Source organism: Lottia gigantea (genome assembly GCF_000327385.1).
Source record: "Lottia gigantea unplaced genomic scaffold LOTGIsca_9, whole genome shotgun sequence".
NCBI classification, from domain to species: Eukaryota; Metazoa; Mollusca; class Gastropoda; family Lottiidae; genus Lottia; species Lottia gigantea.
The window spans coordinates 3720332-3743886 of NW_008710950.1; the positions used below are offsets into that span (position 1 = coordinate 3720332).

The 23555-nt window shown below is 31.5% G+C and overlaps 2 protein-coding genes across 2 annotated transcripts in view; one reads left to right on the top strand and one right to left on the bottom strand.

Annotated features, from left to right (window-relative positions):
- LOTGIDRAFT_229846 (hypothetical protein) lies at nucleotides 1–5439 on the top strand (the record flags this gene model as incomplete). Its single annotated transcript, XM_009068403.1, has 8 exons — nucleotides 1–72; nucleotides 713–796; nucleotides 1292–1501; nucleotides 2798–2935; nucleotides 3143–3203; nucleotides 3349–3416; nucleotides 3930–4024; nucleotides 4654–5439. The coding sequence occupies 8 exons, from the start codon at nucleotides 1–3 to the stop codon at nucleotides 4766–4768; spliced, it is 843 nt and encodes a 280-aa protein (XP_009066651.1). The 3' UTR covers nucleotides 4769–5439.
- LOTGIDRAFT_184651 (hypothetical protein) overlaps nucleotides 5412–23555 on the bottom strand; it is a gene marked incomplete at its 5' end in the record, with an annotated part of 22959 nt that continues 4815 nt past the window's right edge. Inside the window, 16 exons of the mRNA XM_009068404.1 lie at nucleotides 5412–5853; nucleotides 6130–6234; nucleotides 6737–6879; nucleotides 7216–7317; nucleotides 11676–11776; nucleotides 13231–13363; nucleotides 13579–13685; nucleotides 14193–14274; nucleotides 14550–14710; nucleotides 14938–15085; nucleotides 15440–15506; nucleotides 15646–15808; nucleotides 16006–16101; nucleotides 16530–16691; nucleotides 16878–17087; nucleotides 23351–23430. Of these exons, the coding sequence (XP_009066652.1) occupies nucleotides 5714–5853; nucleotides 6130–6234; nucleotides 6737–6879; nucleotides 7216–7317; nucleotides 11676–11776; nucleotides 13231–13363; nucleotides 13579–13685; nucleotides 14193–14274; nucleotides 14550–14710; nucleotides 14938–15085; nucleotides 15440–15506; nucleotides 15646–15808; nucleotides 16006–16101; nucleotides 16530–16691; nucleotides 16878–17087; nucleotides 23351–23430 (2000 nt within the window). The 3' untranslated portion in view covers nucleotides 5412–5713. The remainder of the gene's footprint in view (nucleotides 5854–6129; nucleotides 6235–6736; nucleotides 6880–7215; nucleotides 7318–11675; nucleotides 11777–13230; nucleotides 13364–13578; nucleotides 13686–14192; nucleotides 14275–14549; nucleotides 14711–14937; nucleotides 15086–15439; nucleotides 15507–15645; nucleotides 15809–16005; nucleotides 16102–16529; nucleotides 16692–16877; nucleotides 17088–23350; nucleotides 23431–23555) is intronic.

A 23555-nucleotide genomic window follows, 5' to 3' on the forward strand; every position in this document is an offset into this window, starting at 1 on the left:
ATGAAGTTTAAAATCATGGATTTAATACAAAATTCGTTAGACTACCTCTCAGAAAAATGGGAGGGAGAAGATGTGAGCCTTTCAAGTTTCTGAGTTGGGATGTAACAATAATTATGTTGTCTGACGTAACAAATACAGTATAAGCCTATATTATCAGATCTATAAAATAAAAGTGATACTCAATGCGTGTTAACACTAACAACCTTTCAAATTGAATAAATATAAATAACATAGTTTTGGACCTTGGTAAAATGAGCTAGTTCTGAATTTAACTGTGGTCTACAATCGAAGGGCGGAAACTCCATGTTATTATTTCCCTTTTCTGTTCAAAGCACAGAGAAATGTGAAATAGGGAAACTGAGATGTGAGCAATTTGCAGGCTCATTTTCAGTGAAGTAGAGAAAAAAATCATGCTCATAACACATTTTTATGCTAAATACAGCTTTATTAGCCTCTTTGCGGTATGTACCTATTTATTTATTTTGAGTTATTCAGATTTTTAACTTGGTGTCTGTAAACTGCAAACCTCTCAGTTCTTTTTTCTTTCATATGAAACACTAGTCCAGACACAAGTTTTCTGATAATTTTGTATAGTAGATCTATTCTATTCTTAGTTGAACTATAACTAAAATGTCATGTAATCATCTGAAAGACCTATTTCTTTCATAATAAGCCACTTCATTGAATGTGTTATGATTTGTATTTTGTTTAGTATTGTGTGATAGTAAAAGCAGAAGATGAAATTAAAAGATGTAATAGGCAGAAATCAAGGATTGTTAGAAATGTCATTAATACTGTGAGTAAAAGCAGTAACCCTAGAAATGAATTAATTGAATTATTATGCCTAATCCAATTCGAGAAGTGTTAAAATTCAATAAGAGGTGGGATAAGTCCAGGAATAGGAAAGCTTTTCACAGATTTAAGGGTGTTGTAAACATGTCTCTCCTACAATACAGAATCTCAAAAACTTTTAAGGGATTGAAAATGTTTTTAGTCTGTAGGTATGTGTATGAGAGAAGGCCTCTATTTAGCGAACTTAATTCTGTAGTTACTTTAATTCCAGAAAAATTCGATTCATCATCACTGTTCTTAAAACCATTATCTAGTTACACATAACTAGGTTGTTACACACGTGTGAGAATCCAGACAAGAAATCAGAATAGAAGGCTACATTGGTTTGAGTTTAAGAATTCCTGGAAATCACTTCCGAGTCTCTACTAGCCTACTAATTTAAATCTGTTCCTTTGCGCAATTATTGGTGTATATAGTATTTTTATATTTTATTTGATAGAAAATAGTTAAAGAGTTTGATAAGTTGGATGTTGAGTTACCAGTGACTTGTCCATTACATCCACATCATGATATATATAGGATACAGGAATCTCATAAATACATGGAAACCATCAGTAAATGGACATGTTTATATTGTGGTAAAGCATTTGTAGCTGAGGATTATTTAGATAGACATTTTATAAATAGACATTCGACAGAAATCAAAATAGTAAGTACAGAGAAATCCCACCATGGAAATGTGGGCGTATATTGCTGTCGCCCCTGTTCGACAGTCTTTCAACATTTCTTGTGAACACAATAGAGACCACAGTTTTTATCTAAATTTTTTAAGGTTTTTTGAGTTATTGCCCTTGACTTAGGAAAAACACGTCAAAATTTGTTTTGAACACAATAGACACTTCAGTTTTCAACTGATTTTAATGAAATTTGGTGTGATCATTTATTGATGAGATCTTGGACAAGTTTGAACTTGATGATTTTTCGATGAACTGTTTTTGAGTTATAGTTCTTGAGCACAATAGAGAAAATGTGATTTTTATGAAATGTGATGTGATGATTTGTATTGATGATTGAAATGATGTATTTGGGTTATTGATATTGATTTTAAGAAATTTTGTGGAATTACTCAGCACAAATAACTGACAGTAAATATATATATCATTGAATTCAATCTAATATTTAATCATTCCTTACAGCTGGCAGTGGGCGTATGTTACCTTGCCTTGCAAGCTATCTTTAAAGACTACCTGTAGTAATGTCCAATGAATGAATTTTGTTTCTGTAATATGTAAGATAGTGGACCACAGCCATATACGCCCACCACGGCATGGTAAAAACGAAACATCCATTTTAAGAAAACTAAGAGAGTAATAGCATATTTAAGATTTTTGGGCAATTATATATTTTATATACAGTTTAATAATAGAATATTCAAGATTTTAGGGCAAGGGCAATAACTGTGCTTCTGTCGAAAATAGCTCAAATTCAAACTTGATCTTCGTTTTATGAATATGTATACACATACCGAATTTCATTTGATTCCATCAAAAAATCTAGTTTTTAGAGTGTTTACGAGCAATTGATGTTGATAGAAAGTACTTACTGTATAGAGGTTAAAGGGCGATAACTCTTCAAAACTGACGTAAGAGGCCTAAATTTTTAAAAAGCCTTAAACTTCATCAGAAGTAAACTAAACTTTCTCAAACCTTTTCGATTTAGGTCCATTAACACCCATTTTAAGCATATTCTAGATTTTGGGGCAATGGCAATAACTCTGCTTCTAACTGTCAAAAATAGCTCAAATTCGAACTTGATCTTCGTTTTATGAATATGTATACACATACCAAATTTCATTTGATTCCATAAAAAAATCTAGTTTTTAGAGCGTTTACAAGCAAATGTTGACGGACGGACGGACAGGGGTGCCGGCAATATACGTCCACATAGAGAGATGTGGGCATATAAAAATTATGTCAAACTTCAATCAATTCATTTTAAATTACAGCATAATTCCACACAATGTTTAGCAGATTATTGTGATGTATTTCGCTGTGATATAATAGCTGGATTTAGAAAACCTGATTTCTGGGATCTAGCTCTTTGTATGGAAGATGATATGGAAGAATCAGCCAAGGATTGTGTGGTATGTATTGGAATTGTTAATTGATAATTTACACCTATATTGTATTTAAGGGCGACAGTCTGTTGTCAAAAAGTTGTATCTTCTATACTGTTGATAGGTCAATATTATTGAGACCAAGCTGTGATTTTTACATTTACTAACTTTCTTAACTTTGATATTGTATGAATGGGCCATATATCAGCCCATAGATTTATTATTTTATTATAGAAATTAATGGACAACTGTATACCTAAACACATCACAGCCAATGAAACTAAATATTTTAAAAGTAAGTAGTAGCTTCTGATATAACTGGTTTACTATGTCAGCTTTTATGAAGTTTCAAGAACATTTGAGATAATTGTTGTAGGATTGATTAAGTAATTCAACTTTGGTTGTTTATTGTATAAGTCATTCATTTATTTAAATTTTAGAATTATTAGAGGAGGCCGTTTGTTCCTATTTAACTTGCAATAAATACTGGGAAATACCAAAAACTGAGGTAAATTTATTTCTTCCCTTATTATCACAATTAAGATACATAAGGTATCACTTGGTAATGATTATCAATTCTGTAAACCATGCCATTTTAAACCTTTGGTGAATTCTTAATGCATGTACAAAAGGACTTCAGATGAGCAAAAGGCAACAGTTTTAAAAACTGTCAGACACAGCATCAAACATTGTGGAATCACCAGCTTGCGACCACGGAAAACCTTACAACGCAATGAATCTAGTTGTTTTTAACATAACTATTGGTTTGAGCGTCTTGAATAAAATAGATTATAAAACTACCTTCCTTTCACTGTTCTTTGTTAATGTTCCATGTAAGAGGCTTATTCTGGAAAGAGGGACATTAACTGAAATTTCCAATGTTGAGGGATATTATATCAAATTCCCTTAGAAGCGGGATATTAGAAAAAAGAAAACCCTGTCGTAACAATGGGATGACGTCATAAGAGGTTTATATGTGTCTGGATATCTGATTTACCATGATAATTGTTTTTTTTTGTAGACACCAGATGGTAAAATAGCTGTTTATGTGGTACTAGCAATACTAATAGCATTTGGATTAGTTGTCTACTATTGTGTTTTTTACCAGTTTTATTAGTAAGTACTGAGATTTTGTTATTGCCCATAATATTGTCTTCCTCTTTGCTTCCATTCAATTATGGTTGTATATCAATTTGAAATAAATTTGGGCTTCACAGTTTCATACTGTGTAATGCTAAGACAGGCTGAGTATTGAGCAATTTTGAGAGGTATAAATGAATATGGAATTAAAGATGGGTTTGTTTAATTTGTCACTAAAATATAAGGAAACTATTTGATGGATTGGTGTTTCTAATGAATTATCATGTATTTTTAATCATTATGTTCTTATTGTATATAATTAAGAGTTTTAACCAATCATAAATGTACAGTCTAAATAAACAAAAAAGACTTTTTGACCTTTCTTGATTGGTCACTCATTGGAATTCTGCTGGTAATTCTCTTCTAATTTAGCTAGTTATGAATTAATTATGGACATGTGAGACAAACTGGTATTTTTCTAAGTCATTAGAACACCTCTACTTTCTATTCATTTTCATTTTCATAAATGATTGACCCACTTAAGACGATTTAATGCCAAGCAGTGCAAATAATTTTGTCAGGGTTAATTCAAACACATTGTGTCAATCAGTTTTCTGACAATTCAGTTCCCCCACATGCTCTCACTACTACCTGTTCCATTTCAGCACCGATACGTTTTCTGATTCCATAGTTTATGATCCTACACCTCGAGGTAATCACAGAATGACACCATATTATGAAGTTAGACAGAGAGCTATGGCTAGAAATGTACAAACATGACATTTCCTTTGTGACTTCCAAGTTTTCTTATCAACTTTTCACCAGATGAACAGAAAGTGGTCTTTCAAAAGGGAAAAACTGAAACAGTTGAGATGAATAATGTGAAAGTGACAATGGATATGTGGCTTATGATTATACGCTCACATCAAAATGTGGAAGTATATTGCTGTTGCCCCTTTCCGACGGTCCGTCCACATTTCTATTGGATTTTACTGAAATTTGGTGTGATCATTTGTATTCATTTATTACGTTCAATTTGACGATTTTTCTTTTCGATGGTCTTTTGAGTTATTTCCCTTGAATTAAGAAAAACGTGTCTAAATTTGTTTGTGAACACAATCTAGACTATAGTTTTCAATTGATTTGAATGAATCTTGGTGTGATCATATATATCAATAAGATCTTTAACTAATTCATAATTGACTATCATTCGATGAATATTTTTTTAGTTATTCCCTGTTGTCCTCATCGGATAAAAATTGTTGAGAATTTAGTGAGGTTCAAAATCAATGATTTTTCAATGAACGGCATTTGAGTTATTGCTTGTAGTGGGAGTATGTTACCTTGCCTGGTAAGCTATCTTGTGAATTTTTAAGTGAGAATAGGTCGGAAAGTATTACTATCTGATAAATGAAAACTGTATAATGCATTCAACAATATATTAATATAACAATTACATGTTTTGATTTGGCAGCAGAAAATAATTTTTTCACTAGTATGAATTTTGGGATTTTTGGGAGAATAAATAGCAATTGAAGCGACCTCCATGATTTGAAACATACTCAATTAAGCATAATATCTTGGTATGATTTATCAGTATAGTTATATCATAACAAAAATACAAAGTTTATATCACAGTCCACTCAATTATCTTCTATTTTCTTGGTCTGAGACTTTTAACAGCTGTTCATAATGATTTTGTGCCTATCACCAAAGGAATCTGGATCACCAGCCATCTATAACAGGATTGTTTATTAAACAGCTACATCCACAACCTGTAGGACATAAATCTTCCTCTTCAAACCAATCTAAAATATGTTGTGAATGACCTCCATGTCCACATGTCAAACAGAAATTAGCAGCACCTGCAAAATATAAACCAAAGAATCACACTAGAGACCTAAGTTCGTTATGCTTTTTTGTAGCTGATAGAAAACTAATGTATGAATAAATAGTGTCATTTGGAAGAATCTTAATTAATCACTCCACTGGAATGAGTCAACCAATGCAAACGCTAAAAAGAATTATAGTTGCTATCGTTTGTGTAAGTTTTACTTTCTTTATAGTCCTTATCTACTTGATTTCAGTGTGAAGTTGTGACATATCATGAGATGAGAATATCTAGACTAATGTATACAAACCTTTAACACCAGTTCTACAAATAGAACATTTTAAAGCTATATGGTTGTAAGCACATTGGGGACTATCTGTAGTTTGATTACATTGATGACAACTTACAACAAATTCTGAAAATAAAATAAAAAGTGCGTATACCATAGAAAATTAAGTTTTCAGGTTTTTTTTTCATGGCTAACTCAATAACAGATATTTTCCTAAAGGTGTGGACACATAAACAGTCGACAATTGTCAAGTTTATCGACAGGATTTATAATATCAAACACGTTTGATAATTGTCTACGATATTTTTATCTGTGTCAAAAAATCGGTGATTTAGACCATTCGTGTGCCGGCACCATTATGTCATTATAAAAAAACAAACTGAAATCCCTGTACAGTCTTTACAGCTACTCTTATTTCAAGCAAGGCACAAAACACAAATTTAAAATTTGAAGATGAAAAGAATCCATTATACTATGAATTCAATAATATGTGTGGTATGATGATGATTAGTTGTGAAGTCCAAGAATTGTAGCAATATAGATTGGAATAAATAGGAATCCACATCCTCACAAATATTCATCCATAAGATTCAGATACATGACCATTTATTCACTGTTAATTACATACCATAATTTCTTTCTGGTGGTGCAGGAAATGATATATACTTCATAATTAATGCTGATTGGTTAATTAATCCCCACTGATATAATATTTTAGCATATGCCAATTTATACTGATCATATATACCAGCTTTTGTAGGGTCTAACATCCTGAAATGATATTTTGTTGTTTCAAATTCAGCTAAGGTACTATTCTCAGAGAGGACTAGTTAATACTACTTTTAACATGTTCCACTGTATCAAACCCTACTCGTCTTTGAAACACTAAATATGTTTTCTTGCAATTAAAACCCCATCTTCACAATATCAAACTATTACAAACTGGTCTGACAACTTGACTTCTTAAGGCTCTTTTCTTGTATCCCAGAATACAAGCAGCCAGAATTGGTAAACAATTCTTATTCTTGCACAAATTTAACCACACCCACAAGGACAGTATATGTATGAATACAGTATTACACCATTGATCTTTGTCTTGATGCTTACCTGCTGTCTATTTCATACTGTAATCTTTCTCGATCTATATTTTCATCAATTTCATCTTCAATGATTCGAAAATCATCATAGGAATCAGACCAACTGTTAGATCTTTTATTTTTTACCATTGCTGTTTAGAAATATTACAAACTAAAATATTTTGATTTAATTAGAACTTTTAGAAACATTTTCTTTAATTCGTATGTAGAAAATGTCAAGCCTGATTCTATGTGATCTTGAGTCTTCCAGAGATGAAGGAGAGGCAATTTTAAGAGTCTTAAGGAGGAATTTTCCTGAATCTCTGACACTAGTTGAAATCTAAACAACTTCATAGAAATAGGCTAAGCATTTCCCAAGGATATGCCCAATGGTTATGTCATGTCAATACATGTCAAAATTTGGTTCTGCCAATTGAATCATCCTTTAAAATATTTTTTTAAATACACGAATAAATAATTATTTCATAAAGACAAGACTAGCAATCACAGCTTGCAGAAATTAGAAGGAATCATATTGTTATATTGTCATTTGTCCACATACATAGTGCTTAGAATTAAAGGGACAGGGTCGCCATTTTCGGGGTTTAATATTGGGTCTTGACTACATGTAAATAGGCTTTAGAAGTACTAGAAATAAATGAAAATTGCGCAATTCAATCTAGGAATTTTACTTTTTATTTCTATACATGTTTTTTTATATATATGACACCTCTTTTTAACAGGGCTATTTCAGGACACACATTAATTTGAAGGTTCAAAGTTTGACAGTAGGCTGTGAACACTATTACTGATCATCTTATTCCTGTTCTGAGACTAACGGATGACAAACCTGTCCCTTTAATATGGCTAAAATAAATTCAATCTGATACATTCAACAAAATTCACAAATTCAGATAGATGTGCAGAAATAAACAAACTTGTGAAAATGTTTCACTATCAATAACAATGTTTCTACTAGGTTATTTTATTATTCAAACAGATGCTGATCAAATATTGTTCATAATGAAAAACAATTAACCACTATTATTAAATTTGAGATAAATTTGATGCAAGTGATTTCCACACACAAAGTAGGTGCTTCAAACAAATTAATAAAAATTCATTGTACAATATAGTACCAATACATATCACTGAGATTATACAGTTTGATTACTTTAAACACTGTACCACTGCAATAGTTTAACAATTCAACACAGCTACGTTCCATTTCTAACAATAAATGTTTCCCACTGTCAAAGATATAAACCTACCTTGTTTAAAAAGTTCAGCAAGATTTGGATGAGATGCTACTGCCGATAAAGGGGCTGTTGCAGCCTGGGCTAGTGTAGGGAAGTGAAGTGTGCCCGCTGATAATTAAGGCAAGTAAAAGTTAACAAAATAAACAAAATCTTTCTAATTGATAAAAAAATATCTTGTAGAATAAACTAAAAATGACTTGTTTTAACTAAAAAGGATGAAGTTTGATTGAAGATGATGTGTCATAATGAAAAAATATTTTTACAGAAATTATAGTTTGAGATATTTAAACGTTTGAGAATATAAAATATTAACGAGTCTGAGCATGCTTCTATGGCCTAATAAAAATACAATAAGATACAATTTGCCTTCTGTGCTCTAATCAGTGTAAAGGGATAGGTCCTCTATATTTCTATCAGAATCTAACTTTCTAAAGTCAAGTATTTACTTATTTGGCAATTCTTTCCATTCTAGGATGACATTAATTATGGAATTTTCACGTTACAACCTAATTTAGAATTATCTCATCACTCGATTGGTGATAAAGAATTTTGTAATTAACATGAGTTGAGAGGTTCATGATTTCAATGCATCAAAATATACTAGAAAGCATACCATCAACAACACTTTGCCTTGGATGGGGGAACTTTGAATTAGCATTTTGCCAAAATGTATAAATTTAGATTTAGTTCTCAGTAACAAGGCATTATAGAATGCTCTTGACAAAAAAAGAGCGATAGAAATCAAACCTTGTCTGAGAATATTAATCAGAGCTTTGATGCTAAAATTTTTCACAGCTATTTTTATTTTTCATAAAAAAATGAGAATAAAAATTTGGTAGAGATTTGAACCTTGTCTATAACTGTCATATTTACAACAAACGTATCACCATTAAATTACTAGAGAACAAGAGGACCATATCCCTTTTAATTGTGTAGTTTGTTTTTTCTATATAGTGTATGTCTTACTACTTGAGAAGAACACAGTGTGCAAGGACTAACGTAGGGGTAGGGTTTGCAGAGATTTATATTGAGACCCACAACTTTTTTACCTACCGTTTATATTCTTTAACACAGGAGATCTGACACTCAACACATATAATCTAAATTTTGATGTTGATCATACATGAATATGCAATGTACAGTGATTGAATGATGTCACTTTTTAACAACCTTTCTCTAATTTGTCTTTGTCTTATATATTGTATATCAAACAATGTAGAAGATATATATGTTAAGCTAAGCAGAGGGAAACAGTAATACTGGTATGTAGAATAAGCAGAAATGTGAAATCAAAGTCAGATCATATCATTGTATATTATTTGTTGAATACTCAATCAAATTAAATCAATCTGATGAATGTAAGAGCAAGGATATAACATTCTCTGTCTGCCCTCAGAATCTGGCTAAAGACAAGGATAATGAACCAAAGACCAGATGATAATGACTTGCACTAGTCTTCAGCCAAGACCTTTACTGTTTCAATACCTTTAGCTAATTAAAGGACAACCATAATATTATTGAAAGAAATGGAATTTGTTTTATATCTTTCTGGCTTGAGTAGGACAGATGGTAGGATAAACTTCACTTACAACACTCTTATTTTATATCATAAATACTTCATGGCTAAATTGAAACATACATAATTGTGATTTAATTTTTGTTTTAAAAATGTTCAAATTGACAGTGAAACATTTATTCAATAGGAAGACAACATTGTCACACAAAATTAAAAAAAACTCATTACTATAAATTTGGAGTAAAAGAGAAAAAAAAGAGAAAAAAAAAGAAAAACACACCTCAAATATTGACTAAAATCAAACCAAATCATGCTAAACTGACTACCGGTAATACAACTATTTTCTTAATGGAATTTATATTTCTGAGCAAAAACTAAAAGGGAAAAATTCTACTAGCCTAATGTAATTACTCAACTGAGAAATCTAGTTTTAGTTTTAATGAATATTAATTCTATTCTGTAAGTCCTTGAATCACTTGATAAATTAATGGTCAGTATGCAGAAACTACTTGATGATTAAATACAGAGAAGGTTTTGGTTTAAGTCATTAATTTTTCTGGGAACCACTGTCGTCACAATTTATTTTCAAAACTTCCCAATTGAGATTATCTTATCATGTTCATGTATTATCATTCAAATAATGAATATCAGCACGTATAAAATTAACCTATTCATGAAACTAGTCAAAAGCACCTTCTACATGTTATAGATCTACTTAAGATTCTTTATTATTCTTATCAAAATTAGTTTACCTTAAGTATGCAAAACTTTGAAACTTATTGCGTTATTGTACTGACATGTTACTTTGCAATGGTGCTAATCAATTTTCTTTCATGTAAAAACAAACTCAAGATCAACCAAACTACCTCCTCAGAAAACCAAGCTATTGAATACGATACATATCAAAAGATAAAGACTTTAACCAATTTAAGAGAAGAAAGTTTGAGGGCAATATCGTATGACTATATCAACTAAAACTGGCTAAAATACAGCATTCACATGAAGAAAAACTAGTTATACGTGTGTTAATAAAATAAGATTAATAGCAAGCACTCTACAAGATATCTGGTTGTTAGGACTTACTCGTTTTGATTCCTTTTAGTAGATTGGTTACAGATGAAACAGTATGATAGGGATTATACTGTGGAAGAAAATGAAGATCTTTTAATTTACTATGATTATTGAAGAGTTCTAGAAGAAATCCCAGGGCAAGAGTTAACTAGCTCATACATAACACTACTGACAGCAATCCATATATGAATAATATGTGATATATTTCAATGATATTTATGCTCCTAAACTAACTTTTATAAACATCTAACTACACTATAATAAAATGTATGAGTTTTTGTTATCATCTATATATTTTCATGCCCAAACAAGCCTAAGTTGTATCTTGTACACAAGTGGCCAACAACCCTTTTTCCTCAGGTGGGAGATGGTTTACTGCTAACAAACAAACACAATCTTAAACATTTCATAAGTATAACTGAACTATTAGAGGGATATGATCAGTTGAAACATGAAATCTAAATAACTGGGTAAGAAAAACACGTCATCAATACTCATGTCCCATTAACTGGCCAGAAGTTACTGGTCATGAAAATGTGTGAGATTAGCTTCTAGATTTGAAAAGAGAAATAATCAAAATAAGATGACTTCAGTTTTCACATTTTTGCTACAAAACTAAGATATAGACACTACAGAACGGAAGACAAACAAAACGAAACTGAAAGAGAAATGAAGGACCAATGACCAAGATTTAAAAGATTTTCAATGATAGACCATAGTGTGTGTAAAGCTGTTAACTCTTGCTTCTACAGAATACACTATACCAACCTGCATATGTTAGCTGGAATAAGAAAGCAAGGTTTATCTCTGTCCGATATAACATAATAATCATATACAACATCACAATATTCTTATATTCTACATACATCATAGATTTTCTTACATATTTACAGCAATACTTGTGAAGTAAATCATTCAATCTATGTAGAATATAAGAACTTTGAAATAATAAATACAACAGTGAAGTATTAACAGGGCAGTGAGGGGGGAAGAAACTTACGTAATATATTCCAACCGCTATCTGCACTAGATCCTAAATACATGTAGTTTATTCCCACATCAGTCTAGTTTGAGGAAAAACAACACATTAATGGGAGCATGCAAATGTAAGCAAAAAAAAAGAGAAAAGTTAAGCTAGTTGGCAGCTCATGGAAATCAATCTGAATTATTAAAATTTCCAATCATATTCAATTATTCCAAGATGAGGTAAAGATTTTATAAATTAACAGCATCTTAATTTAACCAATGAGCAGACAACTATAAGAGGAAGCTTTTCTAATTTCTAAATCATCAAATTTATGCCCTATCCTACAGTTTGTATCAGATAGCTTACGGTATGCCCAATTTTTGTGAGAAAACTACAAAATTACAAAAAGAACATGCATGTGAATAATTTTGCCCTGTGTCTAGAATTAAATGATAGTACAAGGTGAATAGTAAAACCAATCCCTAAGGTCAAGTGGTTCTGTGTCTACTTCTTCAAATCCATGTGATAACAAACTCCCATAATTCTACTGCTTATTCAGCAGATAAAATATATGATATATCAACTTTAATATTTGTGAATATTAAAAGCTCAAGTAGAATAGAGTTTAGAGTTTAGCACTTTCAAATTATTCCATTTAAAGAATTAAGTCAATATATGACAAAGATAGATGAATCTTTAAATGTTAATAAAGATAAGCATAGCACTATTATTATAAACATAAATATATATCAAGAAAGACTCTTTCTAGTCTGACAGACTGTAACTTTGGTATATGAACTTCCAAACTAATTCTACTAATGGATTTTTCGACTTGTAAAAATCGGATGAGAATACAACAAACAATCAACCACAATCAAATTAATGTTAGATTTACAGCTGTATAGGGATATTTTGTAATTATAATTACTAACAGTTCACTAGTGTGTATAGGATAGTAAGTAAAAAGAGTCACAGTATATTAAAAGATCTGGATTTCATAAGTAAACTTGTCTTTCCTTTTCTTCATTAATTAATTGATGATCTCCTAGAGAGCTGCAAATCAGCATTGTTCTTCTTAAAATATTGGTAGATACCAATTTAATTGATAGATTAAGAAAAAACTACTTTATAGTCTTAATTGTTTAATTGTAAATCAATGCTCTTTGACTGTGGCTAATTTTCCCTGACTAAAAAAAAACATAATTCAAAAATCTTTTACAAACAAGAACTTACATTAGCAGGCACATATTCCATGGATGTTTTTGACACTGATCTGTGTGGTTTTACTGGTTTTTCTTTCACCCAAAACAAACAACATAACATAGCCAATGTCTGAATATCTTGTAAGTTACTATAATGTTGCAGTCTGTAAAAATAGATGAATTATTATCTAGCTACAGTTTCATCCAAGCTTCTTTCATTCAATTGTATATTTTTTGTCAATAGTCAAATATTACAGCTATGTGCAGCAGAATCAGTCTCAAGTTGCTGGTGATGTTTGATTGATCTGCAAATATGGCTGAAGCATACAATTCTAGAAAGTCAGGATATTTTCAGTACACATTGCATAATTCAACTTACATTGTCTCTAACTGAGGTCTACCAGTCATTGCCCAAGGAGGAGTAAACATATCATTTTCATCACATTCACAAGCTGATGGGTGTAAAACAGCTGCCAACATCCAGATCTTAAATACAAGTTTATATCTAATTCCATTTCTGTTATATTCCATAAAGAATTAGATTATCTACAATAAGGTTCTTCAACGTCAAACTTTAAGCTTAGCTAATTCCATTGATAAGGTTATGAGCAATGGAAAGCACAGGGTGAATAAGGCATAACTGGGACAAGAAGGAAGTTTTTAGAAGATGATTTGAAAGAGCATGTTGATTTATAAGAATCATTCAAGTCTGTAATGAAGCTGTATTAGGTTTTATAAATTCTTATTTCCAGTTTCAGCTACAAGTTTTTAAAAGCTTATATAAATCCATTACCATGTTTAAAGAAATGAATTTGTGGTTGAAAAGTCAGGTTGAATCAAGCATCACTCCAATAATCTTTACCTTTTGACTTTGCTTAAACCATGAGTATTTTATTTTTTGTAGTAATTGTTTGGTAATAATGAAAAGTACTCTAGATTTACCAGAAAAATAATCTTAAATTTAAATTCAAAACAAGATTCACTGTGACTCACCTGAACCAAATCTTTTCTACCAACAGAATCAGCTGCACTAGCATTAATTTTACACATCTCAGATATATTACTAGGATCCAATCTGCAGGAGAAATTAATACAAATAAGAACATTATTGTTGACTCCTTGCTCCAGTTCAGCGAGTTTGCTTATATCAGATAAAATACAATATGTTTATGTTAACGTAATTCCAAACAAGATGTCCTGATGAGGATTGTCAGCCATCTTGCCAACTGCATGCAATGAGATGCAATTAGCAAGTATTATAGCGGACTTGAATTGTTTATACTTTTACAAAGATTACACTAATCTTATGGAACAATTATACAGTTATATTCATTACTTACAAATACTTACATATATTTTTCTGCTAGTTGTTTGTGTATTGGCATTAAACTACTAATATCATACAGTCTGACAACTCCAACTTTAGGTTTATTTTTAATCTTTTTTCCTGTATCTTTTCTAGAACTATCACCAATATCTTTATGTCGTGATCTTGTTCTTATTCTCTGTTTCTAATTGAAATTTTTTTTTTCAGTAAAAAATCATTACATTATTCCCTGAAACCATTTTAAAACTCCTCGCACCTTAATCCTACAAGTTTTGTATATCAATTTAATATTCATATCAGATCATTTTAGTGCAGAAATTCACCTTCCAAAAAACACCTGCTTCTTAATCAAATTTCATTCAAGAAACTGAACATTCAAATTTTCAGGTGTTTTGTTTCAGCAATGCCTACCTTTTCTTTATAAGTATAGAAATTAGAAATGGTATATTCTAGCGGCGCTGTAGGAGGGGGACTACATGAAAACATTGGAACATAAGGTTCAGTCTGTGGTGTTTTCATTCTGTTATGATGATTATATTCTACCATGTCTGATAATGTTCTGAAATATAACATAAAACATTGATTCATGAAATAAATATCAGTATTCACTTTCTCTTTTCCTATATTAGCTTCCCTACTCTTTATGCTTCTGAGCCACAATAGAGACAAAAATATTCTAAAACCTTCCAAGTTCATCCAAGCAAGTTCAATTACTTTCAAAACCAAACCCAGATGTGTAAAAATATGTGTAAACCTTGGTTTAATTAGTTGTGACAAGTTTCAAGAACTATCTTTGTCAATTACTTGAAATCATTTACATAACATTAGTCCAATTTAAAATTAGTTTGATATCATCTCAGTTATAATTGACATAATACAAAATTATTCTTAAATTCTAAAATAAACCTCTTACTTGGGTGTCATTTCAGAAGCATTTGATTTTCTAAGGTCTGCAGGCCTGCCATACACAACTAAAAATCCTACAAAAATTAAACAAAAAAATAATATGTCAAGAAATATGCTCAATAGCAGATAATACTTTCTAGTTGCTGTTTTCTACTCTTAATTCTTACAGTTAAAAAATGAGATGAATTTGCCAGAATATGAATCCATACTAACCAGCAGAACAGAAACTAGCTCCACTAGTTCTAGGGAATGGTACACTAGAATCAGTTAAACCATAGGTAGGACCATATCGTGATGGTTTATAGATTTTAGGTTTCACTGATGGTTGTGTAAAATCAAATGGGACATCAGAATCTGGTGTTCTTCTTTCTTCATACTAAAAATCAATATGGTAATTTCAATCAAACAAAATAAGACATCCAGAACATACAGAGGAGAAAAATTCTGTCAATTCCTAGCAATTTCTTAGTTTGTTTCCTATTGATCAATCTTCATAATTGCATAAAGCTATTAAAATGGCCATCAATCTTTCACAATTCTAAATGACAGATGTAAATGAAAGTTAATACTTACAGTGAGAGAATCAAGAGACTGGATAAGATTTCTTAGACACGGTTCTAAACATATCATATTATTCTGTACATGTTTTAAAGATGTTTCTTTTAAAACCTTTAATAAAACATATGATCTACAGGCAATGCAAGTGTATCTTCTATATCAAAATTCAAACTTTACAAATGTTGTCTACAAAAATCTTTTTGGAGGGTCGTTTTGAATTTGAAAAAGGTCATAGCTCCTTCTGATCATAATCATGTTCATATTGAGCTGAATATAGCAAAATCTTCTGTAAGTTTTACATAGCTTTATATAGGGTGCTGGATATGAACTGGTGCATTTATTCAGAAAAATAAACAATTAAAAATCACATTGTCCATATTATGCCATGAATGCTAGCCATTGTTTATTACTTTGTGGCTAAAACAACCCAATAAAGTTGTGAAAGCAAGACCACGCATAGCATAACAAAAACATTTCTACACAAATGAATGAAGATTCAGTCCAATCTGACTGACCAGATCAATGACAGGTTACTCTACCTGTAGTAATTTCTTCTCCATACCAGGATCCAATGTTGTTGATCCGAACTGGAATTCAGGTGCTTCACCAAATGGATATCTATCAGGAAATGTTAGGTTTAAGACCACTGTTCTTTTACCACTGAAAGCTCTTACAGTACATTTTCTCTTCAGAGGATCTTTCTATAAAATCAGAATTTCTCAACTTTATGATTTTAATATAACAGTTATACAGAAAACAAAAGACACACGACAATTAATTTCTCACTGTGAATACTGTTGTTCTGGTTGTCACAATGTTCTGTAATGGGCCTTAACAGAATTTTCGAAATGTGTTTAAAAGGAGAGCAAATTATATATTGTACTAACCAGTTCGATATTGACATTTGGAATAGAATTAATTAACGAGAATTCATTAATTAAACTTTGTATTTGTTGAGAATTAATTGAAGATGTTGATGATGATTTAGACATTGTTTCCTCTAAGCTGGTACCATTAATACTACTAGTAATATCAGAACGATTAGGTAATGGTGACGAGAAGGAGGTTTCTTGTTCTGTTATTTCATGCCCACACAACTATATGAAATAGAAAATTAGAAATTGTCACAATCCTTGTTTTCTGACATGTGTTTTAGTTATAAAATTCTTTATCACAATCAATACAATATACCAAATAGACCCACCTTGCTGCAGCAAGATTAAAAACAGAAAAGCAAATCAAACAACACAAACTTAACTATATTACTAAACTGGTGTTATATTATTATTTCTGCACAATAATCTCATCTCAATTACAATAGGCATTGAAATATAAAATTTTGAAGAAGCCACCTACAATTCCAAGAAATGATTAGTTGTATTCCTCGGGAATTGACCTTCACTAGAAGAGAATATTATACAAACTGTCAAGATGAAATTGAAAGTAGTTTTGTTACAAGTTGACTGTATAAATGTGTGGTATATTCATTGTCAGAATAGAAATGATCTTTTTTACCTTTTTAAACTACATTGCAGATAGTAATCATCATTTATCTAGATAAACCAGAAGATCATTCTGTAAATTTATACAAAATATTAATTTATCTGATAACAGGTGTTTTAGAAGAATTCACCAAAAAACATGGTCTAAAACTGCATTCAACAAACTTATTGGTTTTAGCCTGAAAGAATATGTTGGTCGCCAACATCCTCCATGTCACTCTATAAGTCTTGGAGAGTGAGCCTTAAGGATTATTTTGAAAAATTATGGGTGGAAGAAAGATTCCTTGGCCTTGATGCTCCATGTCTCCGACGACAGTAAAAAGTTAAGGGAAAGAACTCTGAAACAAACGACCTTGTTCAGTCGTTGTGATCATTGAAAAAAAATCTATAGGTTTTTGTACGTTTTATTGTGTGCCCCATTTTATTTTTAAAAGAGATTATTGGTATTTTAAACACAAATTGAATCAGAAAATGTGAAGGAAAATATCTCAAAGCAAGAAAAGAAATATCAATTTGTTTCGTTTCATTTTTAAAATAATTTTGATTCCATAATATTGACGTCAACAAAAATTCCGTCAAATTGAATAGTTTCGTTTTGTAGTATGAAAATCTAAGATCCTTAAATTTAACAATGCTCATTTTAGCGCCTTTTTTTTCACTTCCGTATGCCGGTTGGCAGTGGTAGGCAGTTGGCTTTTAAAACCCACCCGTAAAATTCTGAACATATGTTGCATACTATTTTTTTAGTTTTGTTTGTAAATGAAGAAGAAATTGATAAGTCACCAAACAGTGAATGATAGAATGACACCACAAGTCATTACTGTGGACTGGGTTTAATATCACTCAGATAAGTCTGTGATACATGTAATATTCAGTCAATGATTCAATATCTCAACTGAACTCTTTTGAACTGATATCTGAACAGATCACCTTTTAAAACACTTTTTATCCTCAAAACATAATTCCTTACACTTCACTCAGTTTTAATAAGATTTCAATGGATATCACATTAGAAAATTAGTAAGCTATACCTTATTTTGACTGTAAACTCTACTGTCCACAATCTAAACACATAAAAAGTAAACAAAATACTTTCATACAACATGAATAGATATTGAAATCATAAAGTATATCAATAGCTTGTACTTGAACTGTTGTTAGTAAAACTGACTACTAATTACTATAACAATATAGTCAAACCTACTGTAACATTAAGCACTGACATGCTACCTGATTCTATTCACTATCAATATTTCAACTTGAAATAACTTAATAGGATTAATCAGTTTAACCAGTCAACAAGGTTATTGTTTAGTATTCAGGTGCACTCATGCAGTATGTTTCCTACTGATAGATAATATTCAAGACTTGTGAATATAAACCTTCATCAATTTGCTTAACTTGCTGATGGAGATGAAACTGTGTTTTTTTTAATCAAACAAACTGAAGTAATCTTTTTTGAAGTTTTATCATGATTTTTAACATTGAAATCAAATTAATTCAGTGAACTGTAATGATAGAATTCAGTTTTATCTGGTGTGAAAATATGGAAGTGTTGTACAATATCTATTTAAGGATCATAGGTTATAGAGTCACAAATTAAATTGGTTCTGAAAATCATATCAATACTTAAAAATCTATTAGTAACACGTTAAAATCTAACATATACTGAAATAAGGTAAGTTTGATAATTTCGCACATCAATGAAGAACATTTAATTCTATTTTATTGAAGGTGGGTAGGTTGCAATCCCAACAATATTATTGTATAATCAACATGCAACTAAAGAGAACTTGTAGAATACGAACAGGAAAATTTCTATAGTGTTAAACCACCATGACTTTTAAGAAAAGATGTATTATGACTACTTATAACATGATATCAGCAATTTCCTTTCATCTTTTCCTTGTATTAACAGGTGGGAGGCGCTTGGACTTTGTATAAATTGTTTAAATCAAAATTATAGCATGATTTACTCTGTAATTGTATAGAGACAGGGGAGTGACTATAGTTGTTTGCCCAGATCATCAATGATATATTAGCCCCACCCTCAGCACGTGCTATAACTACAAAATAAATTGTATTCATGTCACTTAGATGTTTATGTAATGTAAACAAACCCATGATTGTGATGTAACAAGCACCACTGGTTTTAGTCTGAAACATCTGCCTCTATTCCAGCCTCTGATTGATATTTTGACAATTGTCAGCTGGAGTAGAGTCAGAAAAAAGGCCCTGTTAAATGGGGATTTTAAACGCCTCCAAAGATGCCTTTTCTTCTAACATTATATTGAATTACCTTTACGATGACTGTAAATTAATGTTGAGCATCACCGTAACTTTCGTTTAGTTACCTTTGAACTTTTGGCTGTGAGATCAGTTTTGTTAAAAATCGACAAAACTGAAGACGCAACATAAATGGTATAGGGAGAAAATTATGGTATGACTGAACTAAAAAAATATTCATCTTTCTAAATATATCTGAGTTTTGCTGATCCAAGGTATCTGAAAAGGTTTTAAAAACCCCGCACCTGTGGAGATGCTGAAAGTCCCCATTTATCAGGATCTATTTTTTTCTGTCAGAACACTCACAAAAACTGTCCAAATAGCTATCAGAGGCTGGAATAGAGACAGCTGTTTCAGTCTACATTGGATTATATACCAAAATACAGCATTTAATGCATGTGCAATAGTTATTACCGGCAATTAGTGTCAGAACTATAATTAATTTATGGCACGTTATCATTCGTTAACAGATTTAAACTTTTACTTATACGAATTGTGTAGATGATCTTATCTGGACAAAAATATGACGATATCATGATAACTACCATATATCAGGAGATGGCGATATTTCAGTAATGTTGTAATTAGGCAATATTACTAACAATATAAATACCAGTATTTATGGTGATAACGATATATCACCCAGCCCTAGTTTCTTAATTGCAAGATTGCCATCTTGTCACCTTTCATGAAATGTAGTTCATATATCTTGATTTATTGGGTAAGAAAGAAACAAACAACTAGGATAACAGTAAAGGATCCTTCTACCAGTTGGTCCTTGATCTTTCCAGGATTGTCTGTAACCATTTACAGCTGAGTCGACTGCAATTATCAAGAATCTAAGTTGAGGCCTTGCTATATTTCGTGGATAGATGTTAAAGGGACAGGAAGACCAATCATACTTCTGTCTCAGAAACTGGAATTTTTATTAAGCTAAGCCAATCAGCAATAGTGTTCCCAGCTCAGCATTGAAATTTGAGCCTTCAAATCCATGTTAAAAAGACGACTAATCAATTTAAGACGCTCTGTGACATATAGAAAAGACATATAAAGATGTAGATGATATATGTAGATACAATGGAGTAAATTGTGGTCTTGTCCCCTTCTGTGGATTGTAAATGATATATGTAGATACAATGGAGTAAATTGTGGTCTTGCCACCTTCTGTGGATTGTAGTTGATATATGTAGATACAATGGAGTAAATTGTGGTCTTGCCCTCTTCTCTGGATTGTAGTTGATATATGTAGATACAATGGAGTAAATTGTGGTCTTGCAACCTTCTGTGGATTGTAGTTGATATATGTAGATAAAATGGAGTAAATTGTGGCCTTGCCACTTTCTGTGGATTGTAAATGATATATGTAGATAAAATGGAGTAAATTGTGATCTTACCCTCTTCTGTGGATTGTAAATGATATATGTAGATAAATGGAGTAAATTGTGGTCTTGCCCTCTTCTGTGGATTGTAGATGATATATGTAGATACAATGGAGTAAACTGTGGTCTTGCCCTCTTCTGTGGATTGTAGATGATATATTATGTAGATACAATGGAGTGAATTATGGTCTTGCCCTCTTCTATGGATTGTAAATGATATATGTAGATGCAATGTAGTAAATTGTGGTCTTGCCCTCTTCTATGGATTGTAGATGATATATGTAGATACAATGGAGTAAATTGTGGTCTTGCCACCTTCTGTGGATTGTAAATGATATATGTAGATACAATGGAGTAAATTGTGGTCTTGCCACCTTCTGTGGATTGTAGTTGATATATGTAGATACAATGGAGTAAATTGTGGTCTTGCCACCTTCTGTGGATTGTAAATGATATATGTAGATACAATGGAGTAAACTGTGGTCTTGCCACCTTCTGTGGATTGTAATTGATATATGTAGATACAATGGAGTAAATTGTGGTCTTGCCACCTTCTGTGGATTGTAAATGATATATGTAGATACAATGGAGTAAATTGTGGTCTTGCCACCTTCTGTGGATTGTAGTTGATATATGAAGATAAAATGGAGTAAATTGTGGCCTTGTCCCCTTCTGTGGATTGTAAATGATATATGTAGATACAATGGAGTAAATTGTGGTCTTGCCACCTTCTGTGGATTGTAGTTGATATATGTAGATACAATAGAGTAAATTGTGGTCTTGCCCTCTTCTATGGATTGTAAATGATATATGTAGATGCAATGGAGTAAATTGTGGTCTTGCCCTCTTCTGTGGATTGTAAATGATATATTATGTAGATACAATGGATTAAATTGTGGTCTTGCCCTCTTCTATGGATTGTAAATGATATATGTAGATGCAATGGAGTAAATTGTGGTCTTGCCCTCTTCTGTGGATTGTAAATGATATATTATGTAGATACAATGGATTAAATTGTGATCTTGCCCTCTTCTATGGATTGTAGATGATATATTATGTAGATAAAATGGAGTAAATTGTGATATATTATGTAGATTCAATGGAGTAAATTGTGGTCTTGCCACCGTCTGTGGATTGTAGTTGATATATTATGTAGATACAATGGAGTAAATTGTGGTCTTGCCACCTTCTGTGGGTTGTACTTAATATATGTAGATACAATGGTGTAAATTGTCTTCTTGTCCCCTTCTGTGGATTGTAGTTGATATATAGATTTACAATGGAGTAAATTGTGGCCTTGCCACCTTCTGTGGATTGTAGTTGATATATGTAGATACAATGGAGTAAATTGTGGTCTTGCTCCCTTCTGTGCATTGTAGCTGATATATTACGTAGATTCAATGGAGTAAATTGTGGTCTTGCCACTGTCTGTGGATTGTAGTTGATATATGTAGATACAATGGAGTAAATTGTACTCTTGCCACCTTCTGTGGATTGTAATTCTTTTCCACTGTCCATCGTTAGCATTTATACATTTACATACATGGGCACAGGTTTGCAGCCTCAGTCTCTTCTGATATATGGATGACAAATAAAAAATATTGCTTATGACATTGAAGATATCAGTTATCTTGTGACGTAAAAGTCAGTGATCTCATAATTTCTGCTATTTTCATAACTTACCTTAAACAGCCATGTCATATGTATTTTAAATTAAATAGTGCTCAATACATCACTTCTAGAGTTGATTCCTATTATATGGCTACAAAGATTCTTGAAGCATCATGATCAGATAACAACTGTAGTCTCTATCGTGCCTCTATCAACCCAAATTTGACGCATTGTTACTATGTCAAGGGCAATAGCTTCCTAACCATTCATCCGATTATCACCAAATGTGAACTTGACTGAGAACTTATCAATATTTACATGCATACTATAGTTCCAAGATCGTATAAAAACTGTAGTCTCTATCGTGTCTACAAGAAATCTGAACTGACGGACAGATGAACCGACAGAAAGGGGGAACGTCAATATATGCCCACATGGAAATTAAAACCAAATCATGACACAATTTCTAATATACTTGAGAATTCTGTATCATTTGTTATTAAAGCAAGTTACTAAATAATTGTGCTGATACACAATGCATCGATAAGAGAGAATGAATGTCAGTCCATTGATTCGATTTACCTTTTGTAAAGCTGGATCAATTCTCCACATTCTTAACGTCTGATCCCGAGACCATGTGACTAGTTGATGATCTACCTCTCCTAAATGAGATAAAAAAAAAACAAAAAAACAATTGCATTTCAATTCATAGACAGAGAAGTTCCTAGCAACAATTTATTAAGTGATAATTTGTATAAGATGTGGCCAAAACCAACAAATTCATGTC